Source organism: Ahaetulla prasina, chromosome 9, assembly GCF_028640845.1.
Source record: "Ahaetulla prasina isolate Xishuangbanna chromosome 9, ASM2864084v1, whole genome shotgun sequence".
NCBI lineage: Eukaryota > Metazoa > Chordata > Lepidosauria > Squamata > Colubridae > Ahaetulla > Ahaetulla prasina.
Window position 1 is genome coordinate 1,505,555 of NC_080547.1, and position 18,995 is coordinate 1,524,549.

General features: G+C 43.1%; 1 protein-coding gene across 1 annotated transcript; it reads left to right on the forward strand.

Annotated features, from left to right (window-relative positions):
* The first annotated feature begins 7,969 nt into the window (after positions 1 to 7,969).
* BMP10 (bone morphogenetic protein 10) lies at positions 7,970 to 11,004 on the forward strand. Its single transcript, XM_058194567.1, has 2 exons — positions 7,970 to 8,276; positions 10,067 to 11,004. The coding sequence occupies exons 1-2, from the start codon at positions 7,970 to 7,972 to the stop codon at positions 11,002 to 11,004; spliced, it is 1,245 nt and encodes a 414-aa protein (XP_058050550.1).
* The last annotated feature ends 7,991 nt before the right edge of the window (positions 11,005 to 18,995 follow it).

Genomic DNA, 18,995 nt, shown 5'->3' on the forward strand with positions numbered 1-18,995 from the left:
ACATTTCATTTATCTCCCTTCCCTTCCCGTTAGCCTAATAATGAAACTCAGCAAAAACTGTGTATTTAGCGAATGTTTCATGATAGGAACCAACAAGGACCAGTTTTAATCTTGGCTAATAGCTCAGGTCACATTCAATTTAGTTTGATTGGGGAGATGAAGACTAAAGTTTTTCTACTTCCTTCTTTGCCAAGTCTGAAATGTTTGTAAAACACTAATTTATTTAAGAGAGAGAGAGAGAGAGAGAAACTATCATACTATTCAGAGCAAAAAAAAAGAAACGATTTTGCAAATTTTCGAAACGGCTACAGATTTTTCTTTCTTTCTTTCATCTGGAACAGTCATCAAGTTCTGTGCTGATATACCTTCATAGAGGATTCTCTTTCTTTCTTTCTTTCTTTCTTTCTTTCTTTCTTTCTTTCTTTCTTTCTTTCCTTCCTTCCTTCCTTCCTTCCTTTCTTCCTTCCTTCCTTAATTTCTGTGCTCCCTTTGGGTGACACCATGACCTGGGGAGTTTTGCTGAATTGGTGTTGGTTTTAAAAAGGTCACACTGACACTCGTTCCTATGTAAGTGAAGCCATTGGTTCACCTTGCTGCTTCTAAGGCCTTTCTTCAAGACAGTTGTCTAAGGAGACGTCACCTGACCTAATTAGCCACTTGTCTTTTCAGGATTTTCAGGAAGAAGAAGACAGAAAGGAGCAAATGGGTATCGTAGAACAGAGCCAGGAGCTGCGCATCCTTCTTTCAGCAAAATATTTTAAGACAATACCTAGTTTTGGTTCTTGGTTTTTCCTTTTTCAAAGGTTCGCTTATTGGAGACGCACCGGGTCTTTGGTGTTCCGGTTACCTATCAAGTTGCAGGTAAAGGTGTAAAATTGTCTTTCCTGCAGCATCTAGAATGCAGCATGACTCTGCCCACTGCCAAGAGTTCGATCCTGACTGGCTCAAGATTGACTCAGCTTTCCATCCTTCCGAGGTGGGTAAAATGAGGAGCCAGATTGTTGGGGGCAAGAGGCTGACTCTGTAAACAGCTTAGAGAGGGCTGGAAAGCACTGTGTAGCAGTATATAAATAAATATATAAAAATATGAATAAATAAATAAGTCTAAGGGCTATTGCTATTTTCCTATTTTCCTTCCTTCCTTCCTTCCTTCCTTCCTTCCTTCCTTCCTTCCTTCCTTCCTTCCTTCCTTCCTTCCTTCCTTTTAAAATGCAATGTTTTATTTTATTTATTTATTATTAAATTTCTATTTATTTATTATTAAATTTCTATACCGCACCATCTCCCGAAGGACTCAGGGCAGTTTACAGCCATATTAAAATACACGATAAATACAAAGTAATAAATAACAATATTAAAAACAATTAAAACCAAATAGTTAATGGCCCAATCACTAAAAACGTTAAAAAGACCGATTTAAAACCATTTAAAAATTCGTTTAAAATATGTTTTAGGCTAGTATGTTACATACTATGTATGTATGTATGTATGTATGTATGTATGTATGTATGTATGTATGTATGTAGAATTAGCCTATGTTACAGGCTAATTCTGCCGACTGCCAGGAGTTCGATCCTGACTGGCTCAGGGTTGACTCAGCCTTCCAAAGTCAATCAAGTGAGGACCCAAATTGTTGGGGGTGACTCTAAACCACTTAGAGAGGGCTGTAAAGCGGTATATAAGTTTAAGTGTTAGTGCTATTTCCCCCGCATAAGCCAAGTACTTTATCAATATGGGGGTTCCTGTTAGGTTTATATTTAAATTTCCTAATTTTAATCACTTTGTGTTAACTTTCCTACTTTTATTATATGGTATGCTGCCCAGAGTCACTGCCTCAATGGGAGAGGCAGCATAAAAATGCAATAAATAAATAAATATGCAAAACCTCTTCCTCTTAATCAGGAATAAAAAGCCAGTTCAAATTGAATCCCCCACTAGATGGCGAAGGATTCTAATAGTGGCCCAGGAGCTGAAGTCTTTTGTGGCTGAGAATAAATAAGTTATGGCTTCAGCTTTCCACAATTGTTTTCAATGCAGCATGGCTCAGATTTAGGGGGAAAATAAAAATGCAGGTAGTTCTCAATTTACAACAATTCATTCGGTGACATTTGAAATTGTAACAGCACTGAAAAAGTGACTTATGACCGTTTCTCACACTTAACGACTGCAGCATCCCTATGGTCACATGATCAGAATTCAGATGCTTGGCAAATGGCTTATGATGGTTGAAGCATCTCAGGATCATGTGATCTTCTTTTCTGAACTTCTGACAAGAAAAATCTACAGGGACGACAGAGTCCCTTAACCATTATGTTATTATTGCAACAATGGCCGTGATTCACTTAAGAAACTCACTTAGCTGTCTTGCTTAGCCACAGAAATTTTGGGCTCAATTGTGGTCGCACCTTGAGGACTTAGAATGGATCAGACCAAAACATCTAGAGGACAAGCGATCCAGCCAGAGGCATGTTACAAAATTATATTATTCTTTATGGTGTGTTGTTGTTGTTTTTTGTCTTGAGGGCAGGCAAATACCCCAGCTGAACAATTGTTTTCACATCACTGAAATTCCTCCTTATTTCAGTTAGGTTCAATTGCAGGTCCCTCGGTGCTCTCTGAGCTTGGTGGTTTTCTTCGCCTAAATATATTTTTATTATCTACATACAGTTCTATTGAATACAGTGTAATTGTCCTGGCATTCCACTTGCCATAAAACAAAGGTAAAAACAAAATAATGTATATACTATTTTCAACAGGGCTAGTGTTGTACAGATATTTCTGACCATCATATTCTAGAATGTCAACTTAGCTATCATTCTAACACCTACATACATAGTGTTTCTTTCCATGTCTACATCTTGCAGACGTTTCCTTACCAAACTAGGTAACATCATCAGTGCTACAGGAAGCCATGAGGCAACGGAACGCCTGCAAGAAAACCACCAAGCTCAGAGAGCACAAAATACGCCCTCATAGTACAAGTCTGAGCTGGGTGCCTGACTAGGTGCCTGACTAGGTGGCTAAGACACTGAGCTTGTTGATCAGAGAGGTTGGCAGTTCGGCGGTTCGACTTCCTAGTACAGGTTTCCTGTGTCAGCAGGGGGTTGGATTAGATGACCTCCAAGGTCCCTTCCAAATCTGTTACAGCTATTAATATTAAATGTTCAACTGTGGCACACGATACTGAACCATAGAACAGGGGTTTTGTAGTCCCCATTCTTCTATGCCCCTTTAAGTGCACCCTGCATGACGGCTTTGCCCATTGAGGAAGACTTTTTTACTATTAAACAAAGCAGCTAAATATATTTCACTGCCCTACTTGACTTCCCAACAGGGAAGAGGTACAGTTTTTTGAAATGGAAACATTGGTGACTGTCACGTTTGCCCAGGGAATGTTCGGAGGTGTTTGACAGAAACCGGTTCTTCGCTTGATGTCTCAGGGGCATCACTTTGAGAGCTAATCCAGAGCATTCTGCTGCAGATAAGACCGGCCTCCTTGCACCCACAGCCTGCTGATGGGATGGGAGAGCGGTTGTTCCATGCACTCCTGAGATAAGCGGCTTTCGGCACCTTCTTGAGTAACGGGGTCTGCCAGGCTGGCTTGGGAAAAGGACTGACGTGCGAGGCTCTTGCACGCTCATTCGCTTCAGCCAGCAAAAGCCGGGAGAATGCGCAGAGACGCAGAACGAGGCTTAATTTCTCTGCCGATAGCAATAGCCTATAAGACTCCTGCGAGTCCCTTGGACTGCAAGGCGAACAAACAAGTCAGTTCTAGAGGAGATCAACCCTGACTGCTCTTTAGAAGGCCAGATCCTGAAGAGGAAACTGAAATACTTTGGCCACCTAATGAGAAGGAAGGACTCCCTGGAGAAGAGCCTAATGCTGGGGAAGATGGAGGGCAAAAGAAGAAGGGGACGGCAGAGAACGAGATGGCTGGATGGAGTCACTGAAGCAGTAGGCATGAGTTTAAATGGACTCCAGAGGATGGTAGAGGACAGGAAGGCCTGGAGGAATGTTGTCCATGGGGTCGCGATGGGTCGGACACGACTTCGCAACTAACAACAACAACAAGCAATAGCCATAGCCCTTAGATTTATATACCACTTCACAGTGCTTTACAGCCCTCTCTAAGCAGTTTACAGAGTCAGCCTCTGGCCCCCAGTCATCTAGGTCCTCATTTTACCCACCTCAAAAGGATGGAAGGCTGAGTCAACCTTGAGCTGTTGAGACCCGAACTGCAGGCAGGCAGGCAGGCAGGCAGGCAGGAAGGAAGGAAGGAAGACAGGTAGGCAGGAAGGAAGGAAAATAGCAATAGCACTTAGGTTCACTATATCTGTAAATCCCAGCAATATTTTTCCTGGAAGGAAGAGTCTCAGAAGGTGACCTCTATTTTTAATCAAAAGAAGTTGGAATTGCCGATGGCCGTGTGCGCCCACAGAGTCTTCAATGAAGAAAAAGCGATCAGTTGCCACATGGATGAGAATGCAATTGTCACCCACAGGGAACAAACATTTCTTTCTTTCTGGAACAATAATTTGAAGGTTTCAGGCTTAAATCCCAATTTCTTCTGAATGCAGTAGACTGTTTTCCCCCCAGAAAATGAAGTTTTTAAGCAGGTGTGATTCTTTTTGAATAGAAATTTAGTACACCTAGATATATTGCTATGCAATTCCCCAACTGATAAGGCCAAAGAAAATGATAAGAAAACATCAGTACTAGATTTAGATTCTGTATTTGCATTATTTACACAAATACACAGATGCAAACAGAACACAAATGGAATCCACAATTCATTGTTTTAAGAGAAACAGGCGCTCCAGCAGGGAAGGTGTAAAATCCTGACAGTCATTGAGTGCTGCTATTCTCCCCTCCCCAGGGTGCTCCCTGAAGATACTGATATGTCTACCAATTCTATATTGTAGCCCCAATATTGCAAGATTGATGCACGATTGTGTTATCCATTTAGTCACCAAGAGCTCAATTCATTGCAACTCAACGGGGATTTTAAAATTTAAAAACAAATTTAAGCCACCTTCTACAAAACTGGACAAAAATTGGATCAAATAATAGAATATAATTCAAAGATGGCATGGATGGTTGCCTCTAAGCAAGAAGGAGCCACATATTTTTTTAGTTTGAGGCAGATTGGTCAAAGGAAATGACACAGATTCCTCTTTAATATCACCTGAAATTGGGGCCATACTTTCGTGTTTCCTTCTCGGAGCTGGGTTTTGTGTTCAGGAGAAACACATTGTATTTTAATATGGCTGTGAACCGCCCTGAGTCCTGTGGGAGATGGTGCGGTATAGAAGTTTAATTAATAAAATAAATAAATAAATAAAATAAAAGAGAAAGAGAAAGACGCCTTCTTGTATCCAATTCTGTGGACCTAACAGAGAAGTCCCCATTTTGTTTTATTAGTCAGAGAAGTGCATTCTTAGTCTGGTGAGTTGAATTAAAATATCTGCTAAGGTGATCTATTAAGGTTCCCCAGCAACGAGTCTAACCTGGAATGTGCTAATTCAGGCCAGACCAGGGATGAAATCCAGCAGGTTCTGACGGGTTCTGGAGAACCGCTAGCAGAAATTTTGAGTACCAGCAAATACCATCTCTGGCTGGCCCCAGAGTGGGGTAGAAATGGGGATTTTGCAATATCCTTCCCCTGGAGTGGGGTGGGAATGGGGATTTTGCAGTATCCTTCCCCTGCCACACCTACCAAGCCACGCCCACAGAACCGGTAGTAATAAAATTTGGATTTCTCCACTGGGCCAGACCCTAATCCAGGGGTCTGCAAACTTGGCTCTTTTAAGACTTGTGGACTTCAACTCCCAGCTGGCTGAGGAACTCTGGGAGTTGAAGTCCACAAGTCTTAAAAGAGCCAAGTTTGCGGACCCCTGCCCTAATCCAACTTCCTTTGATCATTCTAGGTGAGTCAAAGCAAAATTGAGAGACGCTCTTATTGAAGCAGCAAATGCTTCTGGGAAATTCTGACACTTGAGAGTTCATGGAGCTTTCCCCTGGAATGTTCCTGAAGGATAAGAATGGAAGTCTTGAAATAACATCCCAGCAGAAGGCGGGAAATAAGTTGGACATTTCTGCAAAGATTTTGGCCAGCCATCTTGCTTTTGTCAATGTCATGAGAGAGACTCTTTTCTCCTTATCGGACACCCCAATGAATACCAAACTTGCAACGAAAGAAGGGATGGACAAGTGGGAGAATTCCAGAAATGTCCTGCAAGAATCTCCTCCCCTTTCAGAAGCAACAATCTTTTTGTTCCCTTGACCCTGACCCTAAGCTTTCAATAATCTCCAAGGAAAAATTAAGCACCATTCCATGACATATTTCTGCTACACTCAGTCAGCTAATTTATTCCCTTGGGGCTGGGCTCCCTGGTGCTGTCTAAATTTAAATTCCATGCAGATGAACGAAGAAGAAAAAGGCTTTGAGTAGCTCTCATCGTCATCTCCCGACTACCACAATTCTCCAAATGCATGTTTTCTCACTCCAAACATTATCAGCTATACCAGGGGTCTCCAACCTTGGCAACTTTAAGCCTGGAGGACTTCGACTCCCAGAATTCCTGAGCTGGCCATGTCCACAGGTCATAAAAGAGTGGGCAGCTATGGTCCCTTCAGGACAGGGGTCTCTAACCTTGGCAACTTTAAGCCTGGAGGACTTCGACTCCCAGAATTCCCAACCAGCAAAGCTACTGTTGGTAGGACAATTATGTGGGGAAAACTAAACCCGTATACTTTTTTTTTAATGAGTCTTAATCATGGTTTGTTTGAACGGATACAAATCTAGTGCAATGATTAAGCAATCCCTTTCGCGATATGTATACTCTTTGGAATATTTGAATAATATGTTTAAAAATGCCAGTGTGGATATTACTAGGCATATTTTAATAGAAAAAAAAATGAACTAATGACTAAAAGGATAGATGGATAGATTCCAGAGGTGTGTCTCAGCAGGTTCTGACCAGTTCTAGAGAACCGGTAGCGGAAATTTTGAGTAGTTCGGAGCACCAGTAATAGAAATTCAGACTGGCCCTGCCCCCATCTATTCTCTGCCTCCCGAGTCCCAGCTGATCGGGAGGAAATGGGGATTTTGCAGTATCCTTCCCCTGAATTGGGGAGGGAATGGAGATTTTACAGTATCCTTCCCCTGCCACGCCTTCCAAGCCATGCCACGCCCACCAAGCCACGCCCACAGAACCGGTAGTAAAAAAATTTGAAATCCACCACAGACAAATTCGTATATATTTTGAACATGAGAAATTTAGACTATCATGCAACTGTTTCACCACAATAGACACATTTTATTTTGAACATGGAAACTGCTCCCTAAAATAAGAAGCCCTCACATATCATCCCAAAATCATCACAGGTTTTAAATCTTTATCTTCAATCACTTCCTTTTACTTCCAGCTCTTCAAGGAAGTCATACCGTAAATCTGAGACTTGTAGGAACAAGACACAGGGGTACCATCTCTTACACATTTAGCTGAAAATGCAACAAAGAAAGAGTCAGAGTTTTTTTTTTAAATTAAAGCAGTCAAGCTAAGCCAAAAGTTGTGGTGGGGGGCAATGTGGTCTTCTGCAAAAAGGAAAAAAGTTCCTCTCTTTTGGAGCATCTAAATGTGGAATGTTTACAAAATGCTCATTAAGAGAAAAGGGGGTTGTGAGATAGCGGGTGAAATCTGGTGGACAGCTTACACTGGAGGAGATAAGAGAAGGAAAGCGGCCATCGGAGACAGAGCAGCCCATGTCCAATTACTGAGACCTGGGTGAAGGGGGTGTGGGGAACAAGAATGGGAGAGTCAGTGGCTGATCACAAGTTCCAAACTTGTCCACCCTCGGTGACACAAGCTGTATATAACCCTTGCGGGAGGGGGGGGGCATAAAACAGCCACTTAGACCGCACCCGAGCAAACTTGGTAGAGCTGCCTGGCCACTTTGGATGGAAGTCATGGAGTCTGTAGCCTTCCAGATTTGGGCCACCGTTTCTCTTCTGGCCCACCTCGCAGATGGGAACCCCATCTCCAGCCTAGACGTACCTCTGATGGACGAAGAGGTGCCGTTCTTTGATGAACAGGACGCGCTGCTTCAGAATTTGCAAAACGAGCTCCTGAAGGCACTTAACCTCTCGGGGATCCCCCTGCAAGAGGAAGCCAAAGTGGACCCTCCAGAATATATGTTAGAGCTTTACAACAGGTTTGCCAGGGATAAGACTTTGCTGCCATCAGCCAATATTGTGAGGAGCTTCAAAAATGAAGGTAAGTTCTCGGATTTTCTTCACAACCTTAGGAAGTGCAGCCAAGTAGCCAATTATCTCACTGCTCTTGGTTGTCAGATTACAGTTGTAACTAGAGAAAAGTTTGAAAAAGTTTGAAAGAGAAGATATTAGCAAAGAGACCAAGCTGGCCTAGTGTTCAGTTATCTTACTTACTGCTTAATGGGGCACATCTAATCTCCCAGCTAGTTGACTTTCACACCACAGGCTAATTGCTGCGCAGTATTCCTCAGACTGGCTGTGCTACATTTAGTCAGAATGTGTGTGTTTTGTGTAAGTTTTGAACATCTGATGAAATCCTTAAAGATACGGTCATTGCACATTCTCAGCCATTATCCTACAGATGTAGAATTCCACCGGCACACTTCTTTTTTTCAAGGGTGTCAGGTTAATTCACAAGCAAGCATTTTCAAAAAAAGACATTTCCGGCCCCGTAAATTTTCAGTTTTATTTTTGATACAGTTGCAGAAGGTTTTGTGCAGGCGCATAGCTTCAAAAGTGGTTGTTTTAAGGTCTACCTATCCTAAAGAGAAGGATTCAGAATGAGCAGAACTGATCTAAAAATCAGCACGGTGCCAAATTTATTGATCTCAAATGTGTTAATTTGAAAAAACTAAAACCTTTTCTTTGCATCTTTGTAATACAAAAAATTCTTATCAACACCAGTTTGATAACACATGGCTATCTTATATTATATATATAGGTATATGTTTCTGGCTTGCAGAAAATGATTTTTGCAAATACTTTTAACAGCTCAATCCAAGATTTACTTAAACCAGAGTGCTTGAGCGTGCCAGCGATAAGACGCCTTACTGCAAAATGCTTCTTCCTAACTATAGATAGCTGTATCTGTATCAACTACAATTGCTGTTGATACTCATTTTCATGGCTCATAGTATAAAGGCATATAATTATGCTTCTCAAAAAGCCAAGAACCTTTGCACATCTTCCAACTAGGTTATAGTGTAGACTTCCATGGACTACAGACCACAGTTTTAGCTGGATTTCTGCTGCTCCTTACTATCAGCCTTCTTCATGGTCTTGGGTCTACAGTAACTATGAGTAGGAGTTACGTTTTTTTTTTATGGCAATGCGCTCTATTGAAGCTACCTGCAAAAAATTAGAACTTCCATCTGGTAAAGGCCATGAAATTATGAATCCATTGCTCTCAAATGGACCTCATCAGGATGCAATAGCAAAGTTCACCATGTTAGAATATCTTTGTAATATGTAGCCTGCCATTTTGTCACAAAACCTTCACTTGATTAATAGATTTTTCTGCCTCTTCTTTTTTACTGGCCCCTCCATTGCCAACCGTTAGGACAAGTTTTTGTTTCAAAAGTGAGATCTCTTCCACATTTTTTAACTCCAATTTAACTTTCTCCTGTGGCAACTTAGCAGTTTAGTTGCAGAAAATCAATTTAATTCTCCGAACTGCAACATCAAGATTTTTATCCTCCTATTTTTCCATATATACCTCAAGGCAGTGAACATGCCTTCCTTCCTCCTCCTATTTTCTGCACAACAACAACCCTGTGAGGTGGGTTGGTCCAAGAGAAAGGGACTGATCCAAAGTCCCTCGGCCAGTTTTCATGCTTGATGATGGTGTGTGTGTGTGTAACTCACGGTCTTTTGGTTTCGAAGCCAGCACTGCCTTTCAATGTCAGTTGAAAACTAGATTTAGTCAGGTTGAACTGTATTGTGCAATAGTGACAATTCTTTACATCCTGTATCAATGTGAAATTTAATGTGATTTTAAAACACCATTTGCAGAACAGAGTTTGCGGCCCATCCGCTTGAACGGAATACGGAGGTACCCTCTCCTGTTCAATGTCACCATCCCTCACCATGAGAAGATAACCATGGCTGAGCTGAGGCTCTACACCCTGGCGGAGGACAAGCCGCTCTACGAAAATCTCGACCGGAAGGTCACCGTCTTTGAAGTGCTGGAGGGTGAACACCGAGGAGGGAAAGAAGGAGAAGAGAGGAAGCTGAGAGTGCTGGCATCCAGGTTTATTTACAGCACCGACAATGAATGGAAGACATTTGAGGTGACAGAAGCCATCAGGAAGTGGCATCACTCTGACTCAACCACTCACCAGCTAGAGGTGCAGGTGGAGTACCGAGTGGGGGAGAATCCCAACCCAGGAAGGCACAGAGGCGTAGACATCAACTTGGAACCCAAACACAAGCCGTTGTTAATTGTGTTTTCAGACGACCACAGCCATGCCAAGAGAGAGGAAGAACACGAGCTGAAGGAGATGATGGAGCACGAGCAGATGCAAGGGTGGCCGGATTTAGATTTGCAAGACTTCTCCAGCAGCCCCAACGATCTGCTTCAGATCAGATCCAACATCATCTATGACTCAACATCCAGGATCAGGAGGAACGCCAAAGGAAGCACCTGCAAAAAGACGTCCCTCTATGTGGATTTCAAGGAGATCGGCTGGGACTCCTGGGTCATTGCACCCGCCGGCTACGATGCCTACCAGTGCAAGGGAGCCTGCAGCTTCCCTCTGGATGGCAGCCAGTCGACCACCCATGCCATGGTCCAGACGTCTGTTCACTTGAATGATCCCCAGAGAGCTTCTCCTGCCTGTTGCGTCCCAACCAAACTGGACCCCATCTCTTTGCTCTTCTTGGATAAAGGAATCGTCACCTTCAAGCAAAACTACGAAGGCATGTCCGTCTCTGAATGTGGCTGCAGATAGTAGCAGGCGATGGGGCTCTTGCATGGTGTTTTGGCTTTCGTGGGATTTCATGGTTCCATCGGAACAATTTTGAGATGCAGTCAACTCCTTGAACAACGGAAAGGGACCTTGGAGACGGGCAACGGTTGAGGGACAATGGCTTGGAGCAAAGGGGAGGAGGGGGATGGGAGGAGACAAGTGACCTCCTAGACAGCAGCAAGTGGAGGCATCTCTTTAGCTTCAGCTAGAGCTCCCACAACATCAACAGGAACTTCCTCTTCAATCGTTCATCCCAGACATTTTACCACTTAAGCAACCCTGTTCAGTTCCTTCCAATTTCCGGTGGCTACAACTGCGCCAACAGTTGTCAGAAAACATAGCACAAGTCCCAAAGCTGCCATTTCTTATCACATCCCTGGGGGAAAAAATGTGGCCGCTTTACTGAATTACCTCTGGGAATTCTCCAGGATTTTTGGATTTCTGTCTCCACTGCCTAGCATGATCATGCTGCCGGTTCAATTCTACCGTCCCTTGGAGACTGTTCTGGAAGGAAGCCCTTGCCCTTCTTAGTGACGACCCTTTGCCCTAAAACCCCAGCCAGTAGCTTTTCTTTCCAACAGAGGGGCAGCCCAATGCCCCACTTGGACTTTTCCTGGGAGAAGAAGTTCAAGAAAACTTTCTTAAGGTGTGACACGTGGGGTTCCTTCCACTTCCGGTGGCTACAACTGCGCCAACAGTTGTCAGAAAACATAGCACAAGTCCCAAAGCTGCCATTTCTTATCACATCCCTGGGGGAAAAAATATGGCCGCTTTACTGAATTACCTCCGGGAATTTTCCAGGATTTTTGGATTTCTGTCTCCACTGCCTAGCATGATCATGCTGCCGGTTCAATTCTACCGTCCCTTGGAGACTGTTCTGGAAGGAAGCCCTTGCCCTTCTTAGTGATGACCCTTTGCCCTAAAACCCCAGCCAGTAGCTTTTCTTTCCAACAGAGGGGCAATCCAATGCCCCACTTGGACTTTTCCTGGGAGAAGAAGTTCAAAAAAACTTTCTTAAGGTGTGACACATGGGGTTCATTCCACTCAGAAAGCATGGTTTCATTCACCATGATTTATTGAATAAACCACAATTTGTGGGATCCATGCAACACACCAAGCCAAAAGCAAATTGTTAGGGGAATCTAAGTGCTAAAGTTTTTTTACTCATAAAAAAGACTGGCTTAGTGGTTGATGTTCAGAAAGCTTCTGCTTTCCAAATTCTCTTTCTGGAAAGTTCTTTGCTACTCCTGCATCCCTCTCAGGATTGTTCTGCGTAGTCAGTTTAGTGGAGCCCTTCAGATAACACAACCAAGACATCCTTCAAAGTAATTGCATCTCATTGCTTTGGACAGCCATTCGGATTGGGATGCACGTGATATGAACCCTACTCGTCTCTTGTATCAATGTCCTAATCCAACTCGGAATTTGGCTGCTTGAATCTGGCTGATTGTTCTTTTGATCACTGTTAAAATTGGGGGGGGAGGGGAGGATTGTTTTGTGCTGAAATTTCAAGGGTCTTCGGACAGAAAGGGGCTCCTCCTTACTGGAGCTGTCAATTCACGAGACAGTTCTCCATGCATACGACGGAGGTCACATGTCAAGTTTCCACCACTCCTCTCGACAAACCCTTGTGATAAGAAGGTGTTGGAGTTGAGAAACGATAGGCCTGGCGGTGCTTTATTTATACTAAGCTGCAAATTGGTCAGATTCTTTGGAAAGTGTAATTGACGTTGTGTCTCCAGCCCTTTGTGGGCTTACTGTACTACGCCCCACCACTTCTTTTTACTTTTAAGGAGAAAGAGAGAGAGAAGTTGGGTTTTGAGAGCACCAACCTGGGCCCTTCAGGAGAATTCTCATGCAAAGCACTTGGACTTGCTGAAATCCACCTCACCTTCATCCCTGAAGCCATTATTTATTGATCTATTTATTGACTGTCGTCCTTGTAATATAATGTAGAATACAAAATGTTTTATTTTTGTGCTTGTATGTTTATCAAACACACTTGGGTAATCTTGTATATTGAACCGTTTTGTTGCTAATATTTCAATGGACTTTCTTCTTCATTGCCTTTGTAAATATATTAATTTGCCCTTGTTTTTTCATCTCTCGATGTAATACAAGCTACAGTAACATCCAGCATACAATCACCTTCAAGCCTAAAATGAATATAGAGAATGTGTATTTTTTCATAGGGCAAAAACGGGGAGCTGGTGAATTTGCCCCCCAATTCCAGTTTTGCTGGAAACATCCCATTTTCAAACATACAGTGAGTTCTGGCAAGACTTATGATTGTATCTTAAATTCAAATCTTTATTGTCAGTGCACAACATATGTACAATGAGATTGGTTGATCTCCCTCAGTGCACACACACCCCAAACACAATACAACTCACACTGAAGACAGAAAATCCCTAACTCCATAAATTGTATTAACAAAACACCCAGTCCTATTGCACCAATGTGAACATGTTACACATTGTGCCGGCCCTGCAGTCCATCATACTACATAGTTATAAAGTTATTTCTGATTCAGGAGTCTGACAGCCCATGGATAAAAACTGTTCTTCAGCCTGTTTGTTCACCTGGCTATACTTCTATATCTCCTTCTGATGGTAGGAGGGTAAAGAAATGATGACCAGGGTGAGATTTTGAGGCCAATTTTGGCCACAATTGCTGCATAAGTCTCCGACAGACTTTGGAAGGATCTATCACAATTCTCACTATTAAGGTGAGCCTTCCTTCTTCAAAATAGCTGCTGCAGTGACCCTCAACCTCCCCTCTGATCAAGATGTTACTGTGTTATATCCTATTTCTCTGTGGAGAAATCTACCCACTTCAGATGTCCATTGAATCAATCAATAATATTTATTCGGTCAAAGACCAGCAAAATTTAAATGGCCAAAACAAACAAAAACAGAGTGAAGCAAATGAATACCATAAAATCACTAGCTAGCAAAATAAATCGCAGAATATAACATTCATTCTTCCATTATTACACATTTGAAGAAGACACCACCAGGGACACACACAGAGAGACATACACACACATACACACACATACAGACAACCTTCTACACCTTGGGGATGCATCCCAATTTCAGTCAGAAGAACACAGGACAAAAGAAGAGAAGGACAAAATCGGTCCTTTTGCAAATGGCTCCAGGGTTGCTTTCCAGCCATCTGCCTCTGGTGGGGCCAGGGATTGTCACTCCTGTCCTAGGAGACGGTTTTGCACGATGGCTGTTCATGAATGGGACTTTTCCCAGTATGAATTATGGGAGGGCGAGAAGAGGCCTCATGCAGCTCTCCCTCCCCAAGGCAGGAGGGCGCCACCCTAGAGCCCCCTGGCTGCTTCAAATCGTCCATATCTTTCCATTCTCACTTCCAACCCAAGTGTCACTGGGCGGCCGTGCTGATGAGGTTAAGCAGGGTGCGAGCCAAAGATGGTGTTGAAAAGTGTGTGTTGAGTTAAAGGGAAAAAGGTTTAAATGCTGGGTCATCTCTGGGCGGCCCAGCGTGGTCAGCGAGGCTCAACCAGCCATCTCGCATTCCCAGCGTCCACCACTTGCAAGTTTATGTTGTCCTTTGCTGTAGCAACTCCTTATCTCGGCAGAGATTAGAATATTTTCAATCACTACTTACAGAGATTTATTGTGGGAACCCATTTCCTGAGCTGTCACCACCGGCTGCAAAGCAAGAGTTTAAAACCTGCAGGAGACATGTAAATATTGCACCTGGGATTTGAGATGAAATGCTTTGGCTAATCCTTGGCTTAACCTTCACCCGCCCCTGCCATGTGTGATCGATCATGGGATTAACTTTCTGGAGAGGGGTCTGTGCCTGCACGTGTGTGACATTCCTTCGGAAGTAGCCAATGCCACAAAGAGAGGGGCAAAGCCTCAGGAGTCTGGAACCATTTTTTGCAACTCACAAATTTCATTTCATTGCTGCACTTCCCAAAAGCGTTCGTCGCTTTATAAAATGTGTAAAAATCAGGAAATGGTGTTCCGAGGCTCCTTTGGATTTTGGATGCCGTAGCCTGGTGGTTCTCACATATTTTGGTCTCAGGACCAAAAACAGATGCTTGGATCTTAGAAAGTGCGCAGAGAAAAGCAAGAAAGGTGATAGAGTCTGAAGGATAAATTGTACAATGAACAGTTGTGGGAACAAAGCATGTCCAGTCTAACGAAGAGAAGGATGAGGGGGTGACAGGAGGGTTGTCTTCCATATTTAAGAGGCAGTCAAAGAGAAGAGGGGGTTGACTTAATTCTCCAAAGCACCTCAGGGCAGGAGAAGAAGCAGTGGATGGAAGCTCATTAAAGAGCGATCCAATCTGGAATGAAAAAGAAATTTCCTGTCAGAGAGGACAGTTCATCAATGGAAGATCTTGCCTTCTGTTGGTGCTCCATTGTTGGAGGTGTTCAAGAAAGATTGGGTAACCCAGTGATTCCCAAACTGAGCATGGCTCCCAGGGAGCAGCTATCGTCATGGGGGCGCCATGAATATCTCGCCCGCTGGGTCCGCACTGATGCGCCATTTCTGGGAAAAAGATTGGGAACCTCTGGGGTAACCATTTGCCCAGGGTGCAATAAAGTCTCCTGCCTTGTGCAGGGGGCTGAACTAGAAGACCTTTAGGGTCCCTTCCAGCCCTATGATTCTATTTCTCTACCCTTTTACCTTCTTACATCTGATTGCAAACCCCAAAGATCCTTGGTTGGTATGGGTTATTTTATGTATTAGGGTATGAGATGACCTTTAGGGAAACCTCATGTCCACTTGGATTGGTTTTATTTTTCCCCCAACCTTTTTCTGCTGTCTTTTTCTGTGATGTGAACTACGCTCAAACAACTTGGTGCTACATTCTTGCCTTCATGCCAACATCAAGACCATATGAGCAGGAACATCTTGTTCTCTCCTTCCCAAGTTTCCAAACTTTTGCTTCAAAGGTTGTTGTTTATTTCCCGACAGCAACAGCACTTCGTGGACAACAAAGAGTTGGATATGGTCAACCGTCAACCCTCTCTTATTGCCATGGCATCTTCTTATCGTTCCCATCACCCATCTCCTTCCACTTATGACTGTATGACTGTAACTTTATTGCTTGTATCCTTACAATTTATATTGATAGTTTCCTGATTGCTTATTTGTACCCTATGACTATCATTAAGTGTTGTACCTTAGAATTCCTGATGAACGTTTTCTTTTATGTACACTGAGAGCATATGCACCAAAAACAAATTCCTTGTGTGTCCAATCACACTTGGCCAATAAAGAATTCTATTCTATTCTATTCTATTCTATTCTATTCTATTCTATTCTATTCTATTCTATTCTATTCTATTCTATTCTATTCCATTGCATTCCATTCCATTCCATTCTATTCCGTAAACAAATAATTCCCTCAACACTGTCAAGCTATTTACTAAGTCTGCACTACTATTAATCTTCTCATCATTCCCATCACCCATCTCCTCCCACTTATGACTGTATGACTTTAACTTTATTGCTTGTATCCTACAATTTATATTGATAGTTTCCTGATTGTTTATTTCTACCCTATGACTATCATTAAGTGTTGTACCTTATGATTCCTGATGAAGGTATCTTTTCTTTTATGTACACTGAGAGCATATGCACCAAAGACAAATTCCTTGTGTGTCCAATCACACTTGGCCAATAAAAAAATTCTATTATTTTCTATTTTCTCCTCCAAGCAGCAGGAAGGTCCTTTCTAGAAAGAGCATGGCGTGGCTAAAACCCATCCTGACTTCTCCTTGCCGACCTTAGAAAGAACTTTCTGACTACAAAGTACCTCCCAGCTTGGAAAAGCAGAAAGTAAATGTGTTATCTTGTTTTGGGGAAAAAAAACTTGGATTGTAAGGAAAAGTTCTGTCAACAGCAAGTTGCCCATCTAAAACTTTCTTTCAGAGCAATTTTGAAGGACAGGCGTTCAGGTAGAGGAATGTATGGTGGTTGGTGGGTGGAATCCTGCTTCTCTGGATGTTCCTTGCTGGAGGGAAATGGTTCTATGCGGTTTCCTTCCTGGACTTTGGACTATAGCTTTTGAATGATGGATGCATAAATGGGATTTATCTCTACCTGGCAATTGATGGCTCTTGCAGGAATTCCAGAGCATTTTTGGACTGGGCTTGATCTAAGCTTCCCAATCTATTTCAAATTTTAAGGGAATGTAGGAAAACCTGGATGGGAAGAAATTCTCCACCAGAGCAAGGGAGGAGTGTACAAAAAGTCGATGATGGCTGTAATTCTGTGATGGAAGCTTCCCCCCCTCTCTCTTTCTTTTTCCCTCTGTCTCTTTCTTTCTTTCTTTCTTTCTTTCTTTCTTTCTTTCTTTCTTTCTTTCTTTCTTTCTTTCTTTCAATGAATTTGCCACCCATCTTGTATCCAATGGCTCTGGGCAGCTTTATTACTTGTATTATCAGAAAAGGACAGTCCTTCAGCTGTGCAATTGAATTGCAAAGTAAAAAAACCTTGACTGTGCTAGAGTCTCCTGCAGAAGATGCCTCTGGAGAGAGGCAGGTAAAGAAAATGAGAGCAAATGGATGAAAGGAAGAAAAAGCAAAGAGACTCTGCTACGTAGGTGTCAACTTCACTCAGAAGCCACTATCGTAGCCCCTGTGCACCCAATTCTGCCCTCTTCCCTGCGGGTAAGCCTGAGAAAGCTATAGGGCTGAAAATAGCTCAGGAGGTTCGGCCATTGCCAGCAGGCGCAGCGGGCGATTAAAGCCACATTCCCTTCCTCCCGTCCTCCTTATCAGTACATTTTGTCAAGAGGGCCTAAATATCACATCATGTTTTTACGCGCGATAAGTCAAATTTTCACAAGCTGAACCACCCGCCGCAGATGATAGAGTGGTGAGTAAACCAGCGCTTGCAAGTGGCCCTAGAGACATCCACGAGGGAGGCCTTCTGCAAAGCCACTATTTCATCATTTGGGGCACACCTGTTTGTGTCCTGTAGGGAGAATCCCCCCCGCACCCATACGGGGGCTTCCTTATAAAACCCTTCAAGCGGCTGGCCCCTGTGAATGGATATTTAGCTTCACAAACTGTTCCATTCATTAAAAAAAACCCAACCCTTTGAAGAAAGCCGATCAGATTGATCAGATTAAAAAGCAGAGAGACAGAAGACACTTAAAAATCTACATTCCCCACCCAGCTCCAAGGACAGGGCACAACCTCTCAGCCATAGTAGGAATCAGGCGACAAAAATTAGAATATTAAAATAGCACACTCAAGCACAGATAAAAGTACATTTCACAAGGAACCTGGGCATTTAAATCACAGTCCAAGAACCACGTAAAAACCTATCCACTCAGCAGACTGTTTTGTCAGCTGTCCCAGAACCGATTGCTGTGTCACTTCGCTTTTGATTCCTAAAGAAATCGAGACCTCCTTTCCTGCAGACTGCTTCCAATTCATTGTTTTCAGTGTCTTTCTCCTGGCTTAGAACCAGAATAGATTTTACTTCCAACAGGCCATTGTCTTCAATGGACAAAAGCAATGGAGAAAAATTGGTGGCCGTGCCAAGAAATTATGTCTGAGGAGGCACAAAGAAATTGTCAATCAAACCTTTATTACAGTCATGGAGCAGCATATTATTTATTGATTAGATGGATGTGTCACCTTTTTGCTGCAAACTTTTGTTCATGGGAGAGGAAGGGAAGGAGAGAGGGAAGGAAGGAAGGAAGAAAAGAAGGGAGGGAGGGAGGGAGGAACGGGAAGGAGAAGGGAAAAGGAGAGAGAAAGGTAGACAGAAAAGGAAGGAAGGATGGATGGATGGAAGGAAGGAAGGAAGGGGAAGGGGGAGAGAGAGAGGGCAGACAGGGAGGGAGGGAGGAAGGAAGAAGAGGGGGGGAGGGAGGGAGGGAGGAAGAAAGAAGAGGGAGGGAGGGAGAAAAGGAAGGAAGGAAGGAAGGGTAAGGAGAAGGAGAAGGCAAAAGGAGAGAGAAG